Below are 18,236 nucleotides of genomic sequence, written 5' to 3'. Positions count from 1 at the left end.
GTAAATCTAACCCCATCAGTGCCCCTCCCGCTCACTAGTTTAAACACACCAAGGTAGGAGAATTGCACTAATCTACTTCTCTCAATGCTCACACGGTGGCACAGGCATGGAGCCAGTGGCATTCATGGGGTGACTGCAATGGCTGTAGAGTATTAAGAATCTTTCTGGTCTTCTCAGGTACTCAGCTGAGAGGAAAGACAAGACAGCTTCCAAGAACAGTGGAGATCTCCACAGGCTCATGTCAACAGAGATGTAGGGATTCAGCTAGGTGCAGCAAAGAAAAGCCTGGTGCTGGAGCAGATGGAGAACTGAACTGTCAGTCATTTGTTAGGGAGAGGAGGTGCAGACATTTGGAGCCACTTCTCTGTCATTATTTTTACAGTCCAGATTCTAGGCTGGAGGTGATACCAGAAACCCTTTAAAGAATTGGGTTTTGATTACAGCCAGGGTGCATGGCCAACTTCAAGAAGGAAATTTAAAAACATGTAGCAAGAACAGAGTCGTTGGGTTGGTGCCTTATGCTATAAGAATGCCTGAAAATTGTGAAGCTCTGTGTTTGTTGATCTGTGAATGTCAGTGGTACTTTGCATTTTCTCAGCTCTTGCTTGGGATGGTAATGCTTTGCTACTCACTGTCCTCTGTTTCACACCGACAGGCTGATCTACTAATTTATCCATGCTACCCCTTGCTTTTCAAGGTGTGATAGACTGTGTGTATCATTTAGTGCCACAGCCAACAGGACTAACATGCAGAGCAAGTTGATTGCAAACTCCAGCCTTAACTCTCCTAAGATTAGGGTATGTTCTACAGGGAGCATGAAGCTTCTATGCTTTGATGGAAATATCAGGAAGAGTCCCATGGGCAGAGAGTGTTGGTAAATGGAGTTATATCCAGCTGGCATCAGCTCACCAGCACTGTGCCCCAAGGCTTAGTATTGGGACAGTCCTTTTTAATGCCTTTGTCAATGACCTGCATGAAGAGATTGATTTCACTCTTAGTCAGTTTGCAGACCAAGCACCAAGTTGGGCAGGAGTATTGTTGAAAGGTTGGAAGGGTTTGCAGAGGGAGCTGGATAGGTTGGATCCACAGGTTGAGATCATTTTATGAGGTTCAACAAGGTGAGTGCTGAGTCCTGCAGTGCTACAGGCTTGGATAAGAGCAGCTGGAAAGTTGCACACTGGAAAAAGACCTAGGAGTGCTGGCCAGCAGCCACTGAACATAAGCCAGTGTGTGTCCAGGTAGCCAAAAGGGCCAGTGGCATCCTGGCTTATGTCTGAAATAGTATGGCCAGCAGAACTAGAGAAGGGTTTGTCCACCTGTACTAGGTGAGGCTGCATCTCAAGTCCTGTGTCCAGTTTTGGGCCCCTCACTACAAAAAGGACATGGAGGTATTGGGGCATATCCAGAGAAGGATAGCAGAGCTGGTGAAGGGTTTGGAGCACAAGTCCTGTGAAGAGCACCTGAAGGAGCTAGGGTTGTTTAGCCTGGAAAAAAGGAGGCTCAAGGGAGACCTTTTTGCTGTCTACAGCAACCTGAAAGGAAGTCATAGTGAGTTGGGGGTCAGTCTCCTCTCCCAAGTAACAGGTGACAGGACAAGAAGAAACAACCTCAAGTTACACCATGGGAGATTTAGATTGGGTATTAGGAAAATTTCTTCACCAAAAAGGTTGTAAAGCATTGGAACAGGCTGCTTAGGGAAATTATAGAATGACCAACCCTGGAGGTATTTAAAAGACATGTAGATGTGGTTTTTAGGGACATGGTTTAGTGGTGGACTTGGCAGTGCTGGTTAAATGGTTGGACTCGGTGATCTTAAGGGTTTTCTCCAGCCTAAACAATGCTGTGGCTGTTGCAAGGAGAAGACTCAGAGTCAGTTGTGAGCTTCCAGAGCTGTAGAGTTGTGCAGATCTCACTTTCCACTGAAGCATTGTACCATTGGCTGTGTAGCAGTTTGTCTTCTATTGGCGCCCTCATCTGCTATGGTTATAATTAAACAACTGTTGCAGTTAGTAGATTAAATTAGCCTAACGGCATTGTGTACACCTTGTCCTCTATTAATTAAGCTGTAATGTGGTCCCAACAATCCTCCTCACTTTTGTCTGCCTCAGTTCCCAGAGCTCCAGCTGGCTTAGCTTTCTGTATCTCAGGACACTTGGATCAAACACCTGTTTTATGTGATAATGAGGCTCTTTGTGTGCTGCCCTTGTTGTAAATGCATCTGAAGTGTTGTGCCTTAAGATTTCATAGTAGTGTCAGCTGATTCACCACACACATTATACTCATGAATATGCTGTGTACTGCTTGTGATTTGCAGCATCCATGCAAACCTTTTTGTATTGTTTCTTTGCATTAAGAAAAAGCATCTTTGCTGATCTTCCATAGTTTGTTTAGGACAAGTGTCCACCCTCAGTAGCTTACTGGATTCTAGTGAAAGCTGCACCATGCTTAGCCTCTAGTGAAATACTGCCAATAAAAAAAAGCTGGAATTTTGTGTAGTAGGCACAAATAATGTGAACTCATTCTTTGCTTTCCAAAGTGCCCTACTCATTTCTCTGTTTACTGTGTGGTAAGCGGCCTTCTCCTGTACCAAAGCCATAGGCAGGCCATCTGCGTGCCCTTTTCCAGTACTGTGACTCAGCTGTGAGAGCAGCTTTCCTTTCCCAAGGTAGTGGAGCCCTGCAGACTGTCTAGTCTAAATCTCTGCTCCCATAGCTCCACAGCAGATGAGTGGTGCTGAGACCCCAGATGTGCTTGGGAAGCCTGTTCTGAGTTGCTTGAGTGCTTCCATGGTGTATTCTGGTGGAGTTTCTGTAGTCTAAATGCATATTTCCCCTTATTCCTATCTCTGGCACTACTTCAGGCATCCCCTACCCTTCCTGCTTGTTCAAGTTCCCTCTTTGCACTTCCTGGCTTTTGCTTTCAGACATGTCTTTGAAGCTTTCCTTATCTCACTCCTCTGCTTTGGGATATTGCAGCTGACTTCTGCAAAACCTTTTCACCTACAGATTGTGTAAGAGCCTACTCAAAATGAGACTGTTTCATATCTCTTCCTTCCATGCTGCCTGGATTTCTCTTGAACTGCACTGGGGGTGTGAACCTATTTCCTGTGCACCTCTGATTTCTGCCTCAGATGTCAGTCTTGCCTTACAGTGAGTAAACTCAGAGCCCAGGCTGCAGGGGACCTATACACCTTTACAAGTCTGAGTCCTGTCTTCTGAATTGGTGACAGCTGGGCTGTCTCCCTGTAAGGAGAATTAGAACTTGAGAAGTATGCTTTCCAAAAGGGGAAGAAAAAGTCTCAAGTTTAATCCTAATACACTCCAGAAAGGCTCAGAAACTGAGCTTGTCAAACTCCATCTAGGAAAGCTGAACTGGAATTAGAACAGTTTGGCTGTTCCATGAAGCTGAGGATATGGTAGTAATTGGGCAACAATCTCCATTTTCCTTGCTTTTCCTCTGGGGAAAAGCTCCCTCCATCTTAAGGTTCCAAGAAATCAGGCTAGTTCTTCCATATGATTTGTGGAGAAAAAAACTTAGGTATGTTTACCTCTTATTTCTTATGTCTCTTTAAGATATAAGTAGTGAACTTTGAAGAAGGCACCACTCAGTGGAATTATCTCAGCCATAAATCCAAGCTGGGGAAAGGGAAGAAGCAGGACAGAGGGTGCCAGCACTTCAGTGGGCAGTGGGAGTGGGAATGAAAAGATTTGGAAGATGAGCAAGATAAGCAATGTGTCTGGGAGTTGAAGAGGCCTCAAACATGCTGGAGTAAGAACACAGGGGAACTAGTGGTTGTTCTGAGCCTCCTGAGGATGTAAAGAAAGCAAGTTCTCTCTGGTGTTTGCACAGACACCGTGCTGCCTCATGGCATGAAGGAGTTCCCAGCACCTTCCCTCCCCCAGGGAACTAGCCCTGCAACTTCATGCTTTGAGGCTGACCTTGTGTCACAGTCAAATGTTGGTGAGCTGGCTGTGAGTCTGATACCTCCAGTGGTATCAGCCCCGCAGTGAATTCGTAATGGTCTGAGGACTACAGCAAGTAGCTTAAACAGTGGGATGTTGCACTGCCCTGCTGCCCCAGTGCCCCTTCTTGGGCAGTCAGAGTTGGTAGAGAAGGAAGAGGGAACCAGCAGCACTCTCTGAGGATGGTGATTCTTCTTTGGGGATTTCTGTAGTAGCAGGGAGCTATGAACTACCCAGGCTCTGGCCAGCTGATGTCTCTGAAGCCAGGGTCTGGCCAGCCAGGATCCTAACCATATTGTTTTTCTCTGACTTGCAGAAAGTGTTGCCAGAAGCCTATACTATAGTCCTTGAGGAATCACGGCTGTGAAATGAAGGGGTGGCAAAGCTGGGAGATACAGCCCCCCTCATTCCTCTCCTCCTATACCTGCACCATCCTCCTGTCACATGCATGCCACGGGAGGGGAGCAGCCTCAGGACAGAAACCCTGTGAACTGCTTGTGGAGAGTGTTAAAGAGCAAAACAAGAGGGGGGTTGCTTTTGTCAGTTTTGTCCTTGCATCACGCTGTTCTGGTGTTTGGGAGAAGAAGTTGGGAAAATGCTATGCTTCCCCAGCCCTACCATGTATGCTTGGAAAAAGCATATGTGCTGAGAGGAAAAGTCACAGTACCAGGCTAACCCTGAGCATGATGGTGGCACCTTGCATGTGGCTGCGACATGAAAGGCAGAAGCTGGACCACACTTAACTCTGTAAGCATCCCTGGAAAAGCTGGCTCTAGGGAAAAGGGATTGCTCTTCCTTGGTTCCCATGATGCTCTGTGTTGCACAGGTAGTAGTAGAGGTCTCAGTATATTACCAGCAAGTGCAAAGCAGTGCACCAGCTGCTGCCAGCTCTTCTTTTATTATTTGGCTTTCCCAGATGAAGCACTCTTCATCTGGATAAACTTCTACTCGGAATTCAGCATGATTAAGATATAATAATTAAGAGATACTACATGCCTCCTTCTAGCTTGAGGCAAGGACTGGTTCTGAAACCTAAATCTAGCTCATCACTACATTAGCAACAGAAATGAGTCAAACCACTATTTCCCTGGGATGAGGACTGTGTCTTCCTCCTTAACAACAAAGTGCCTTTTGCGTGTTTCAACCTTACACAGAAACTTTTGTGAAGTGTTACATTGAGAAAAGCAGCCAAGGGTGTATTGCTCTTCACAGCCACAGAGAGGGGTATGATGGGAATCCAGCTTTGCTCCAGTGTGGAAGCTTCTCACTTCCTAATAGAGAACAGGAGAAGGTGCCTACTTACCAGCATTTGTGTCTTACAGACACTGCCCATCAGTATGCTGTTTATCTTCCAAACACAACTGTAGATCCTTTTATCACTTCTCCATCCTTTCCAGCATCCCACCCCTGCTGGAGACATCAAGTGTCCTTATATTACTTGAGTCAGGGGACAAAAGCTGTACTGAGGTGGAATGGTTAAAAATATTCATCTCTGACAAACTATTTTTGACAAAACATTTTTAAATGAAATTTTAACATTTTTTGATACAGCCTGAGTTCAGTAAATGCTTACACAATACTCTCAGGCTCATGGTGTGATTCTTACAGGTCCTGTGCAAGGCCAGGAGTTGGACTGTGATCTTGATAAATTTTTTTCAAATTCAGCATATTCTATCATTAAAGTCTTATCTTTGATAGTCTGGGATTGAGGATGGGGTTTTAGAATGATTTCCATAGAAATTCTAATGTAAAATATAAACATTTGAAGTGTACAGTGAAACCTGGCATATTCATATTAAATGATTAAAAAAACAGTCTACATGTGGCTCATTTAATAGCCTGAAATGTTCTACAAAACGGAAAAATCATCTTTCTGCCTAGTGCTACTACTGTGTTCTTTCTCTCTATTTGCTTCCTCTTTCTTCTGCACATCAATTGCCTTCCCAGCTAGGAATTCTTGCTGGGTTTTTTTCTGCATTCTGTGTACTCCCCACTGTTTTGGGCATAATTTGATCTAGGTCTGAGGAACCTGTTCCTGTTTTTTCCATTTTTTGTAGTTATAACTTGCTATACAGTCCTCAGTCCTCACTCACAGATTCATAGTTTGAGTTTGCTGTCACCAGCATGCTGCAGAGAGCGTCAACAACCCTCTTCATGTGTGTTATGTGAGCAGTCAGACCTGGAACTTTGTGGCAAGGAGTCAGGGAAAGGTAGGTTTGCTGTAAAGAGAGATGATGTATTCTGCAACATACAGTGGAAGGTGCTGTTGGCTCTGATCTTCTACCCACTGCTGTGTAGCAGAAAGACAAACATAGCCCACTGCAGTTTTTGGTCATTTATTAGAAATGGCCCCTGGGGAACACACACATGCAAGTTACACGGCAATGCCAGGGGTAGCACCCATTCTCTCTGGTCCAGTGTTCAGCACATCCTGGATAGTTCTTGCATCTTGTCCCCACAAGTACACCGGGACAAAAGTCCTTAGAGCTCTGGGCATGCCAGAGACTTTTGCCTGCTACCCAGGGAGTCAGTCACCAACTGTCTCCCATAAGCTTTGACACAAACTCCACTGGGACTTGGTCTTTGACATCAGTCAGTTGAAATGTTGCCTGGACAAGACAAAAACAACTTGGTAATGACAGTGATTGACACAGTCTGACACTGACCCACCAGCGGGACTGGTGTCCTGGAGAAATTCAGCTGAGCTTTCATGGAAGTCTGGCAGTGAAGGTAGAAGATGACACTGATCCACAAAAAACCCTCAACTTCAGTTTTTCTTCTTGTTTTGTGATAGCGCTTCTACCTCCAGGTATTGCAGTCCAATCAACATCCCCATAATAGAGAAACCTGTGACGGAGATACAGGATGAATTGTGTAGAAAATGCTGGGCAAGAGATGAGGCATCCCCTCCCATCATCCCCACAGCCCATAGTTGCATGAGGAGTTTTTCTGGGCTATCATAGTTCCAAGGAGAGTATGCAGGGGGAGGATGCAGAGCTCTACTTACTTGCTACCATGAGGGGTGCCATAACTCCAATTGTCAAGGCGGCAGTGTGGTAGATGAAGACCTCAGAGAGGAAGTGAGCAAGGGCCAAAAAGAAGGTAAAGAGTGTGATGTGATAGAGGCTGTTGAAGAGCAGAAAAAAGAAGGTTATCATATCATACTATGGGCATGAATATGGCCGAGTAGAAAAAAAGGCAAACCTGCATGCTGCCCCGTCTGCTCTCACTGGCAGCACAGAGGGGACTTTGTCCCTTGCCTCGTGAGGTGCAAAATCTCCCTGGGCAACAGCTGAGAGGAGAACGGGGCAGCATGTTCAATGGCGCACTGGAAGTCACAGGCATTATCTGGCCTGAAGGAAGGTGAAGAGGGGAGAGCACGAGTAGGGCACCAGTGAAATGAAGTATGTGCACACACAAAAAGAAGGTAAGAACTGGATGAGCAGAGAATTAGGGTGACAAGACTTCTCTGATTCAGGCTGCATCACCCAGTGTCTTCCCACTGGTGCTCTGCTACCCTCTATGGGCCACAGCTGTTGAAAAGGGAGCAGGTTCAAGAGATGCAAAATAAAATTCCTCAAAGAAACAACTGATTCTTGATAACTGGCATTGCCATCACCCCCTAGAAACAATATAGTTTAGTCCCTGCGCCTCCCTATCTCAGATAAGCCTAGGCAATCCAAGCACACACTGCCAGGTGAACAGTGACTTCTACTGCAGGGCCGAGGAAAGTACTGACAAAAGCATTTTAGCAACCACCAATAAAGGCTTTGTCTAGCACTGACCTCAAGTCAGCTTGCTTGGAAACCCCTCTGCTAGCACACAGAGAAATGGTGTGTCTCCCACTCAGCATGAGGCTGCTCCTCAGGCCTTGTTGTCAGCCCCAGGTAAGAGTGTAGGGAAGAAAGCAATTGGTTAATACCACTGCAATGGGGCACCTATAACTGTCCTAGTCTTTAGCTGAGCTGTCATAGTAAAAGAAGTACTGAGCATCAGTCACACCACAACATTAGCAATTGCTTAATTAACAGTGCAACAACGCTATTCAGAAAATGCTTTCCAACCTGGAGCTCAGAAATTGGTGACAGTAAGAGGTTCTCGGATCCACCAGTTTCTGACTGAGCTAAGAACAGAATTCAAATGCGCAGGCTGTCCCCACAGAGGAAGAAGGGGGCAGCAGCTACCACACAAATCCCACACTGCTATTTGAGCTTCTTTAAGGGAATGCTGTCAACGCTATAGAAAGTTCAGGAACAGCTTTTGATTCCCCACCTCCTCTGTGCCGCCCCCTAAGCTCAGGCTGTGTCTAGCAAGCAAACCAATGGATTTCTCGGGTGCTGCTTTACATACGTCCTGTTACGGATGTCGATTGCGCAGAGGCAGCGGATCACTGATGACAACAGGGTCCAGACGCCGAAGGTCCGAGCCTGGAGCCCATTCACTGTGTAAAGAAGGAGGGAGCACATGGAGACCACGCAGAGCCCTGCCTGCCACCCCCAGTGTCGCCGGGCCCCAGAGGGGGACTCCGAAGACAGTGCAAGGCCCATGGCTGCAAGGACACCTCCAGGTGCCAGGGCGGCCGGCGCGGCCCTTACCGAGGCCGGGGCTGGCGGTGTACAGCTTCTCAGAGAGGAAGCCGTGATCGCGGAAGCTCTGCAGGGTATTCCCGGCGGCGATGACCGACACCATCACCAGCCAGCTGCGCAGCACGTTCAGGAACCGGCTCATCCTGCCGGCCGGCTCGAACCCGAGCCGCGCCCGCCGGGCCCGGCCGCGTCCCTGCGCGCTCCCGGCGCCGCTCCCGCCCACGCCACCGCCCCGCGCTCCCATTGGTCACTGCGCGCCGCCCCATGCGCGCGCCACGCTACGTAATACCGCCCCCAGCCAATCGGATCCTTCGTCGCGCGGGAATCATGCCCGCCTCGTCCCCGCCCACCTCGCGGGAGCGAGTGAGCGCGCCGGCAGGGGGCGGAGCCAGTGCGCCTGCGCAGTGAGGCGGCGGGGCGGCTGCGCGGCGGGGCGGGGCGCCGCCCGTCGGTTGTTGTAGTAACGGGGAAGCGGCGGGAGGGGCCGGCGCTGCCGTGCGCGCCCGGCCCGGCGCCGCCAGCCGAGCGCGGGCAGGTACGGCTAGCACGGGGACCCGCTGCCTTAGGCGCTCCCCTCCGCTCTTGCTTCTTCTGGGGCCGCCGGAGGTCGCCGTGCTTGGCCTGGCCGGGCCAGGCCGGGCCGTAGCCGCCCCTCCGGGCCGGAGCGCCGCTCCTGCGCCGGTGGAGGCGTTACGGTGTCCGGCTGGCCCCGTGCGGCGGGGCGGTCCTGGCGGGCGTTTCCCGTTGGGCTGGGCCGGCCTGGCGTGGGTCTGCGGCCGAGGCAGGGCGGGGCAGGGACGCGCGTTAGCGGTGAGTGCCCGAGTGGCTCCCACGGGCAGGTGCGGAATGATCTGCTGGAACGGGATGCTGCTTTCTGCACTCTCGTGGCTCCGAGGTGATGTTTGACAGATCACAGATGTTTAACAGACTTGTTGATAGTATTGTAAGAAATATCTACCGGCAGGAAGTGGTAGTTACCTGATACCTCTTGCTGTCCTGCTCAGCTCTTCATTCCTGCTTTTAATCCTTACTGCAGGTAACTGCTCTTGCAACTAGGCCTGGGCTGTATGAGAATTTCCAAAGGAAATGCCAGTTGGGATGGCTAAAGATCTGGAGGAAACTGGCTCATCCTCAGAGGAGGAAGAAGATGCTGTAGATGCACTGGAGTAAGTAGGAAAAGCCTCTGAACTGTTTCTATGTCCTTGTGCTTTCTGGTGGATCTGTAGTAGTTTGAAGAGACAGATGTATTCCTTACCCTCCTGCCTATGAAGTGAAAGATGATTTGTTTCAGCCTTAAACCTATGAGCAGGCTATCTACATCTGCAGCCTAAAAGACCACCACATTCATCCGGGATGGATGTGCAGCTTTTCTTGGCTGTTCTGAAGTCCATATTTTCATGGATTTCTTTCTGTCATGTTCCTAAAATGGGAATGTTTTGATGATACATGTTCCTTTTTTGTTGGGTTGTTTTTTTTTTTTTTTTTGGCATGTGTGGTTTTCTGGGGGCAGATGTTTGTGGTTTTTTTTTTGTTTGGTTGTGGTTTTTTTTAGTTTTTACTGCTGCAGAGATTAGAAATCTGCTGTACAGTAGATTGATATATGATGTTTCATGCCGTTTTTATAAAATTTTTGATTTATAAAAGTCTTTTGATTACTACTAGACTTCATTTTTCTTACAAGTAACAAGTTTTAATATTTATTCCATCTTCGTTTAGTAACTTCTTTTAGCTATGCTTGTGAAGGGATTGCTCTTTTATTCTTTCCCATAGCAGAATCACTTGTTTCACCTGGACCTACTTCACTGTGTCCTGTTAAGGGTTTTTTTGGATGCACATTGTGACTGAGTGCTCAGCTGCTGACTACAGTGACTTAAGACATTTAGAGGAATGTTGCTTCATAGCAAGTGGTTGGCTTAGGTTTGCTGGATCCTCATGGATGGAAAGGTCCAGAACTAGCTTCACCTGGAATGTGACTGTAAGAGTATGTCTGCATCTGGTGACTGGGGGTCATGCTAGGAATGAATGACTGTCACCTGGAGGATTGAGCCTTGCTGCAAATCCCAGGACAGGCTTAGTATAAACTCCTGTCTTGTTGCCTCAGCTCATTTTCCACTTACATAAGGCTCTGGCCTGTAGTGTAAATTCTGGAAGCTTCTTGGGTCCCTTCCAATCTGAATAGGTAATTACACCCCCGTTGTAGGTTTTTTAAAAAAATACTTTGTAGAGGTAGCAGAAGCAGGTAGAAGTGCTGTGAAGTTAATTTGTCTGGATGATAATGGTAGTAGCTTTGTTAAGAGGACCTAGGCTACCCTTAAGAGCCCTTGTCCATGCATCAGGAAGTTGCCCATCTATCTCTGTTCTTTTGTTCTAAGTGTTTGAGGTGTTTTGTCTAGCTTTTCCAAATCTTTGGCAGACAATAATCTTTCATATACAAATGCTTTTGTATATCTCTGACAGTCTTTGTATTTCTTCTTGTTAGTGTAGAGGTGTCTTTCCAGCCCCTCAGTCTCTGTTTTCTGTTAACTTCTTCATGTTTTTAATTTCCTTGTGCAGTGGTAGTAAACAGCCTGAGTTTTATTTGCTTAGGAAGGTTGACAGATTTTCTTTATGTGATCCTAGAATTTGATATAACAGGTCTTAATATTTTTTTTTTGTGTGTCTATAATTTCTCTGAGGAGATTATATTTTCCAGTGAACTCATGTTTTGTACAGAACTGATCACTGTATCTCAGAGCCTGTAGCTTAAGTGGTGCACTGGGGGGCATCGTTCTTGAATTCTGGTCATGCATTCCTCTGTATCTGGCAGGAGTTAAAAGGGAAGAATACACAGCTTTATCTATTGTGTTGAGCCAAGTCTGTTCTAGTCCCTCAAACTCTGCATTATTGCTTTTTTGTGTACTTCTGACTCCAGTCAGCCAGGCTGACTGCACTGATCCGCAGTTCTAAAATTGGAGGCTGGAATCTGCATTGCAAGGTCTGGTTATGTGGATACCAGCAACTGTGGTTTATCATGAATTATAGATCTCATTTTCAGGCTATAAATTCAGAGAACTGTAGCTGTGAAAGCTCATGAGGCCTCTCCTAAATTATACCCATTAAAATAAATACAGAACTAAACAGGATTAAACAGAAATTGGGCTGGCAAGACCAACTCAAAAAGAGGGTGATGTGAAGATTCTCCTTATAGCTGAGTACCAAGGGTGCTGTATTGCATTTGTGTGGCCAGTTTTAGTAGTAGGAGAGCTATGGTGGTGGGTTCTGTGAGAAGTTGCTAGAAGGTCCCTCCATGTCTGACAGAGACAATGCTCCAATATGGACCCACCACTGGTCAAGATGGAGCCCAGGAATGATGGTAGAAACACTACTGTGATAACATATCTATGAAGAGGAAAAAAAAGTTATTGTATGGGGGTAATAGTGCTCAGAAAAGAGAGGAGTGAGAATATGTGACAGGAAGAGCTCTGCAGCCATCGAGGTCAGAGGGCAAGGAGGTGCTCAAGGTGCCAGAGATGGGATTCCCTGCAGTCTGTGGTGAAGACCATGGTGAGGTAGCTGTGCCCCTGCAGTCCCATGAATATCTGTGGGGGTGCAGAGAGCCACCTACAGCTCGTGGAGGAGCTGCACACTGAAGCAAGTGTGTGCTCAAAAGAAGATTGGGATCCCACGGGAAGCCTGTGCAAGAACAGACTCCTGGGAGGGACCTCCAGACCCATGGAGAGAGGGGATCCTACTCTGGAGCAGATTTGCTGACAGGACTTGTAACCCTGTGGGGGACCCATGCTGGAGCAGCCTTTTCTTTAATTACTGCACCCTGGGGAAAGGGATGCATGCTGGAGCAGTTTGTGAAGAGCTGTAGCCTGTGGACAGGATTCACATTGGAGAGGTTTCTGATGGACTGTCTGCTGTGGGAGGGACCCCATGCTGGAGCAGGGTATGGGCTCTCCCTGAGGAGGAAGCAATGGCAGAAAGAGCATGTGATGAACTGGCTGTAACCCCCATTCCATATTTCCCTGCACTGCTGAGGGGAAGGAGGTAGAGATTCAGGAATAAAGTTAAGCCTGGGAAGGAGGGAGGGGTGGGGGGAAGGTGTTTTTAAGATTTGATGTACTTCTCATTATCCTGCTCTGATTTTCATTGGTAGTAAGTTCAATTAATTTCCACAAGTTGAGTCTCTTTTGCCTGTGACTGTAATTGGTGAGTGATCCCTCTCTGCCCATAACTCATGAGTCTTTTGGTAAATTTTTTCTCACCTGTCCAGCTGTGGAAGGGAATGATGGAACAGCTTTGGTGGGTGCCTGGCATCTAGTCAGGGTGCAGTCTGGAACCAGCACAGATGCCTAGCATGTGTGTGTGTTGATTCAGCACAGGTAGGGCTTAGGGACCACCACAAAACTGCATCTTGAATGCAAAGAGTAAATTTCTTTTCGTTACCTTGCTCACTGGGGGATCCCCAAAGCAGCAAGCAGAGGCAGTCATTGTGGAGCTTGGTCCTTGCTAGAGAATCACTGAAGCTGCTGCTCATTTTTTAGGGATTCTTGCAGATGTATTTTACCACTGTGCTTTGACTTTTCCCACCATAGGGCAGGAGTCTCAAGCATGTTTGATAGAGTGCCTTGAAATCTGTTGCAGCGCTGTGCCATCTGACTTCAGATGTTCTACTTGTGAAACACACAAAGACAGCAGTTAGTATGTCACATGTGTTTTTCTACACCCAAGCTGTAAGTCATTTAGGCATGTTTACAGTCCTCCTTACTAATCTTCCACTATTTTCGCCAGCATGTTTGCTTATGTCCTGTCCACAGGCTAGGTGGGTAAGTATGGAGAATTGCTGTGTCATTGTTGTGACTAACTGCTGCATGTATGAGGCTCAGCTGTTGCTTATACTCACTGTCTTGTCATTTCAGGGGTCATCCATGTATCAAGTGGACAGGTGGTGGCTGCAGGCGGGTCCCTGTCTTAGTATTTCATGCTGAAGCCATTCTGGCTAAGGACAGCTACCTCCGTCTAATTGGAGGTGAGTGCTACTCTGTGCCAGCGTTTGGCTTGAAGGCATGAGGTAAAAGTTTCTTACTGATGGTCCCTTCACTTTGTGGTGGAAAGAGGACATAGTAGGAAATTAGAATCCTCTCTAGTCTCTGACCACTGGGACATTCAGAAGTGCTTAATCTGTTGGTGAATGCTTATAATGTCTTTGTGATAGTGTCTGTCCCTCCACTGGGCCCTGATGTGTTTTGAGTTGTAGCTGTCTGCTTGCAAATTGAACTTGGAGGCCATGCTACAACTTAGAACCAGAACACAAATTCGCCCTAGCTAAGACCTTAAAATCAATCATTGCAGTGAGTTTTAAGAGCATTTCACTGGGAAATAAACAGTCAGCCTCGCAGCTGAACAAGAATAAGCTGTAGTGACTAATCCAAGTCTACAGCCTCACAAGCCCTAGAAGGCCATAAACAAAATGGTTCCTGGCAGCACTTGAGTTGGGAGACCAAACCTGTCTAGTGTCAAGTAAGGGAGAGCCTCTAAAGAGGCTGGATTGTTATAAACAGTCACTTCGGATTTGAAAAGTTAGTACTTGTGGGTGTGTACAGCTGGGGGCTTGTTCTGGATGTGCTGAGTTGGAGAAAAGCTGAAATGTATTCAGCTTCCTTTTGTGAAGGTGCTGACACTTCTTTCTTGTCTTGCTTTTTCCTTTCTTAGGTAATTGGAGCTTTTGTTTCTAATATCCTATCCAAGCAGAAATACTTCTGGCTCATTGGGGTAAGGGGTGGAGAAGGTGGTTTATATGTGGAAACTCCTTATTCTTTTCATGTGAGTTACAAGTGTATTTGGATGTTGCCAGAAGCTGATGGTAATTGTAACTTGTGTTTTTACTGCAGCGTGGAGTCTCTTCTGCTTTTTCTCACACGGTTTAAGGAATTTGCTGAATAGAGCAACTTGTTGAATTTCCTCCAGCTTTGTCTTGCTCCTGATTATGATACTTGATTTTTGATTTACTTTTGTTGATAGAACATATTTCCTGAAGTTTTATTTAATTTTCACCCTTTTATTCTCAGTTTGAATACATTTGTAAACTGCCTTTTCTAGGCAGTTCTGTATTCTAGCATTGCAATTTCTTTCGCTACTGTCTTTGAACTCTTTTTTGGATTGCCACGTCCTTTTTTATTACAACTGACTTCTAGTCTTCTTACTTGCTTTTGGTTTATCTTATACCTCCAGGGCTGCCTATTGTCTTTGTTTTTATGACTTTCTACTTCCATAGTGAATTTTTATTTCCTTATGCTATTTACTTTTTCTTACTGTATTTGTTGGAAGATTGGTACAGGTGAATGAGATGTAAACAAAAGTTCAGTACTTTTATTTTGGGTTTTCAGGATCTAAAAAGTGATCACATAAACTAGCCATATCAATGAGATGCATTAGACATGATGACTTTTAGTTAGAAATACCAATATTGAATAGAGAAGAAAGCTGAAATAATTTTTGGAGTGTTATAAAGCAGTCTGTATAATGGAATGTAAAAAAAAAAAAATGTGGGTATTTTTTAGGTTGCCCTGTGCTTTATTTTTATATGATTGGGTTCTGTGATACTACTATATTACAGCTAAGGATTGATGTAAGTCAGTTGAGTGATGCTGATGTTGGCATTTCCTATCTCCCTTTGCCTGTTATATGCTGCTACTCTCTGTGAATTAAGTGCAGCTGTACTGTCTGAGTCCTTTTCTTTGGTAGCATGACTTTGGTTTATTCTTCCAGGTGCAGACTCTAATCCCGTGTCTCTTTGCCTCCTGACAGAGCACTTCCACATGTCCTATAAGATTGTGCGGACAGACAGCCGGCTGGTTCGGAGCATTCTGACTGCCCATGGATTCCATGAGGTGAATGCAACAAAGTTCTGTCTGATTTTGTGCTGGGCAGGGAGGTGATTAAAATGGTTTTGGATTTTTTTGCTGTGGATGTTTTTTTAACTCTGCAGGGTTAGAACCAGGAAGTTGATGTGGAAGTGGCCTCCCTTGAGATTTTTTGTTTTGCCTTTTAATGTACTCTGCTAGTCAGACTGAAAATATGTCATCTTGCTCCATCAAAGGAGAACCCATTAGTCTTAAGCCTTCAAAAATAAGGGAAAATGAATGCTTAAGTTTGGTCATGTGTCTTTTCTTTTTGCTTTTAAAACATCACACCCTTGGGAAGATCTGAAGGATTTAATTTCTCAGCCTTTACAAGCTTTCAGAAGTATTGATGTAGTATTTGACACTTCTCTTCTAGCACCTGTCTTGCTCTAAAGAATGTCCTGTATGCAGCTAATGACAATTTTGAGAGATGTGTAGGGTTGATTTTTTTCAGAATAATAGCAACTTAAGGAATTGATTGACAAGTCTCCTGAAGAGATTTAAACTGATTTACAAACTGTGTTTAAACCAGCTATGAAAAGAAGTCTCACAACGTTTTTTAAAAAATTTGACATGGTTATTTTCCATCATAGGAATACCTTAGAGTAGCAGTTTGGCTGGAGTTGCCATCCTATTAGAGATAGTAGAGGAGACTCTTAGACTAGAGTTGCTTTGGCCTTATAGATCTAGGGACAAAGTGGTGTTGCTTTTCATTAGTTCAGTGTTTTTGTATGTGGTGTTTTTTATGTTGCATTTTAGGTTCACCCTAATAGCAGTGATTATAATCTCATGTGGACAGGATCACACTTGAAGCCCTGCATGCTGCGTTCCCTTACAGATGTTCAGAAAGTCAACCATTTCCCTAGGTAAGACCTTGATACCATGTTTGTTGAACATCATTGTGGTGATTTCCAAAAATCTGAACATAGATAACCCCTGAAAAATAGAGCATATATGGTACTATAAAATCCCAACAGACTGGGCCAGTGCCACTTGCTGTCTTCATTCTTAATGGTCTTTGGAGTTTTTAGGGAATAGTAGATCAATGAAAATGTTGTCTGTAGCCCAAATATTGGATTTAAAATTTTATTTTCTTTATTTGATGATAGATTATTTGTGACTGATATTTTTTAGTTAGAGGGATAGTCCTATGTCCCGAGCTAAAGTTTGTATACCACTGTTATAATCAGTTGATAGCCACCATTATAACAGATTGCTGTGCTTCAGTCTGTCTTGGTAATTGGAAGAAGTGCCACAAACGATATTAATACAGCCATAGGGTAGAGGCAGTAAAACTCAAGAGTCAGTTATGGTTTAGACATCTGACAGGTTAGGGTTTAGACATCTAACAAGGCTACAGATATTCAGTAACTGGGACAAAGGGTTGCTGTAATGTCAGGGAAGAAATAGATGCAGTCTCTTGTTTTGGCACTTCAGGTCATACGAACTGACACGAAAGGACAGACTGTACAAGAATGTCTGCCGAATGCAGGTGACCCATGGGTTCAAGACTTTCCATATCTTACCTCAGACCTTTATCCTCCCGACAGAGTACCAGGACTTCTGCAGTAAGTGAATAGCTGATGATGCCCAGACATAGAACAAAATAATGGGATGTGAGGGGAAGGGAATTATTTTTAATACCCTAGCCTTTTGATCATGTCAGTGGTTAAGGTAACAAAATTAGAGGAAGCTGGGAAGACAGTAGGAAAGGTCCGCATGATTTCATTATGTAATTTCTACTCTGCTGTTTACTCCATGCCTGTGTAAGTTTTCAAAAAGCTGATGTGGGGTTAAGACACTAAAATGGAGTTTTTATGTGCACAGTGTTCTTGATGATCAGCTTCACAATCACTGTCTAATGCCTGGGAGTACTGAAGTGAGAAGTACCAAAAGGAGGCATAGGGCAGAAGAATGAATCTGTCAGAGCACCATGGGGGGCTTCAGGGAGGGGCTGTAATAATTGCAGTGATTCCGAAGGTGTGAAATAACACATTGAAAGAGCAGACTTTGATCTCCTTGTGGAGTTCTCTAAAGCATTTACTGTAAGCAACATTCTTGATTCTTGTTCCCCTCCTAATGAGCAAAATGGACAATGTTGCAGACTTGTGCTGTTTTCTTTTAACCAGATACCTATTCTAAGGACAGAGGCCCGTGGATAGTGAAACCTGTGGCCTCTTCCAGAGGTCGAGGTGTCTACCTGATAAATAACGTAAGTGCTCACTAAAAGGACTGTTCTTCAGTAACGATGTCTTCAGAACTATGTTGGCTTCCAGGCAAGAGGCATGGAGGCATTTAACTGGACACTACCTTACTCTCAATTTCAGACATATATTGGTGAGCAATTCAACAATCCTGAGCAGCTTGGAAGGCCTGCCTGGGCCTGTGCTGTGTAACCAAAAGCAGTCTCTTTTTATGCTGTGCTCATCTTGCAATCTACCTTCAAGTCTTAGCTTATTAGGAGCAAGTTTGTATTCCCTGAGACAGTTTGGGAAGCTGTGCTGCTTTATGCTCTCTTTGTGGCTGACAGTAGGCTGACCTTGTGGAGATTTCCAGAACTGCCCTTAGTTGTTTCCCTGTGTGACCTAAACCATCCTCAAACAGACCCCTTGTCTTGCACTTCTCGCACATGGAAAAGACCAGTTTAAATGAACCTTGATTAAGTAGGAAGTGTGTCAATCTTAAAGCTATGTATCTAAAGGCCAGTGGGTCCTTCCTGAGGTGTTATGGGAATAGTTCTTTGAAATTGCAGGTTGTAGTGCCTTTTGCTCTTTGTGGGCTTTGCAGGGAGTTAGGTTGTC

General features: G+C 45.4%; 3 protein-coding genes across 3 annotated transcripts in view; 2 read left to right on the top strand and 1 right to left on the bottom strand.

Annotated features, from left to right (window-relative positions):
• Positions 1–4,665, top strand: part of FLVCR2 (FLVCR choline and putative heme transporter 2) — a 33,467-nt gene extending 28,802 nt beyond the window's left edge. Inside the window, exon 10 of the mRNA XM_077784020.1 lies at positions 4,279–4,665. Within this exon, the coding sequence (XP_077640146.1) occupies positions 4,279–4,329 (51 nt within the window). The 3' untranslated portion in view covers positions 4,330–4,665. The remainder of the gene's footprint in view (positions 1–4,278) is intronic.
• Positions 4,666–6,282: 1,617 nt separating this feature from the next.
• ERG28 (ergosterol biosynthesis 28 homolog) lies at positions 6,283–8,766 on the bottom strand. The gene is made up of 4 exons (XM_021542786.3): positions 8,558–8,766; positions 8,313–8,403; positions 6,970–7,088; positions 6,283–6,809 (listed from the first exon to the last, which is right to left on the bottom strand). Exons 1-4 carry the CDS (start codon positions 8,688–8,690, stop codon positions 6,730–6,732), a joined length of 423 nt encoding a protein of 140 aa, XP_021398461.1. The 5' UTR covers positions 8,691–8,766; the 3' UTR covers positions 6,283–6,729.
• Positions 8,767–8,974: 208 nt separating this feature from the next.
• Positions 8,975–18,236, top strand: part of TTLL5 (tubulin tyrosine ligase like 5) — a 122,562-nt gene continuing 113,300 nt past the window's right edge. The window contains exons 1-7 of the mRNA XM_021542789.2: positions 8,975–9,083; positions 9,585–9,714; positions 13,453–13,562; positions 15,341–15,423; positions 16,195–16,301; positions 16,873–17,003; positions 17,565–17,647. Coding sequence (XP_021398464.2) covers positions 9,635–9,714; positions 13,453–13,562; positions 15,341–15,423; positions 16,195–16,301; positions 16,873–17,003; positions 17,565–17,647 — 594 coding nt within the window. The 5' untranslated portion in view covers positions 8,975–9,083; positions 9,585–9,634. The remainder of the gene's footprint in view (positions 9,084–9,584; positions 9,715–13,452; positions 13,563–15,340; positions 15,424–16,194; positions 16,302–16,872; positions 17,004–17,564; positions 17,648–18,236) is intronic.

Source organism: Lonchura striata, chromosome 6 (assembly GCF_046129695.1).
Source record: "Lonchura striata isolate bLonStr1 chromosome 6, bLonStr1.mat, whole genome shotgun sequence".
NCBI lineage: Eukaryota > Metazoa > Chordata > Aves > Passeriformes > Estrildidae > Lonchura > Lonchura striata.
Note: the sequence above shows the minus strand (reverse complement) of the source record. Positions and strands in the feature narration are given on the sequence as shown.

Coding starts and splice junctions, on each gene's coding strand:
- ERG28 (XM_021542786.3), bottom strand. CDS start 8,690: ATGAGCCGGTTCCTGAACGTGCTGCGCAGCTGGCTGGTGATGGTGTCG. Junction 8,404..8,557: donor CACCGCCAGCCCCGGCCTCG/GTAAGGGCCGCG, acceptor TTCTTTACACAG/TGAATGGGCTCCAGGCTCGG. Junction 7,089..8,312: donor ATCGACATCCGTAACAGGAC/GTATGTAAAGCA, acceptor GCTCTTCAACAG/CCTCTATCACATCACACTCT.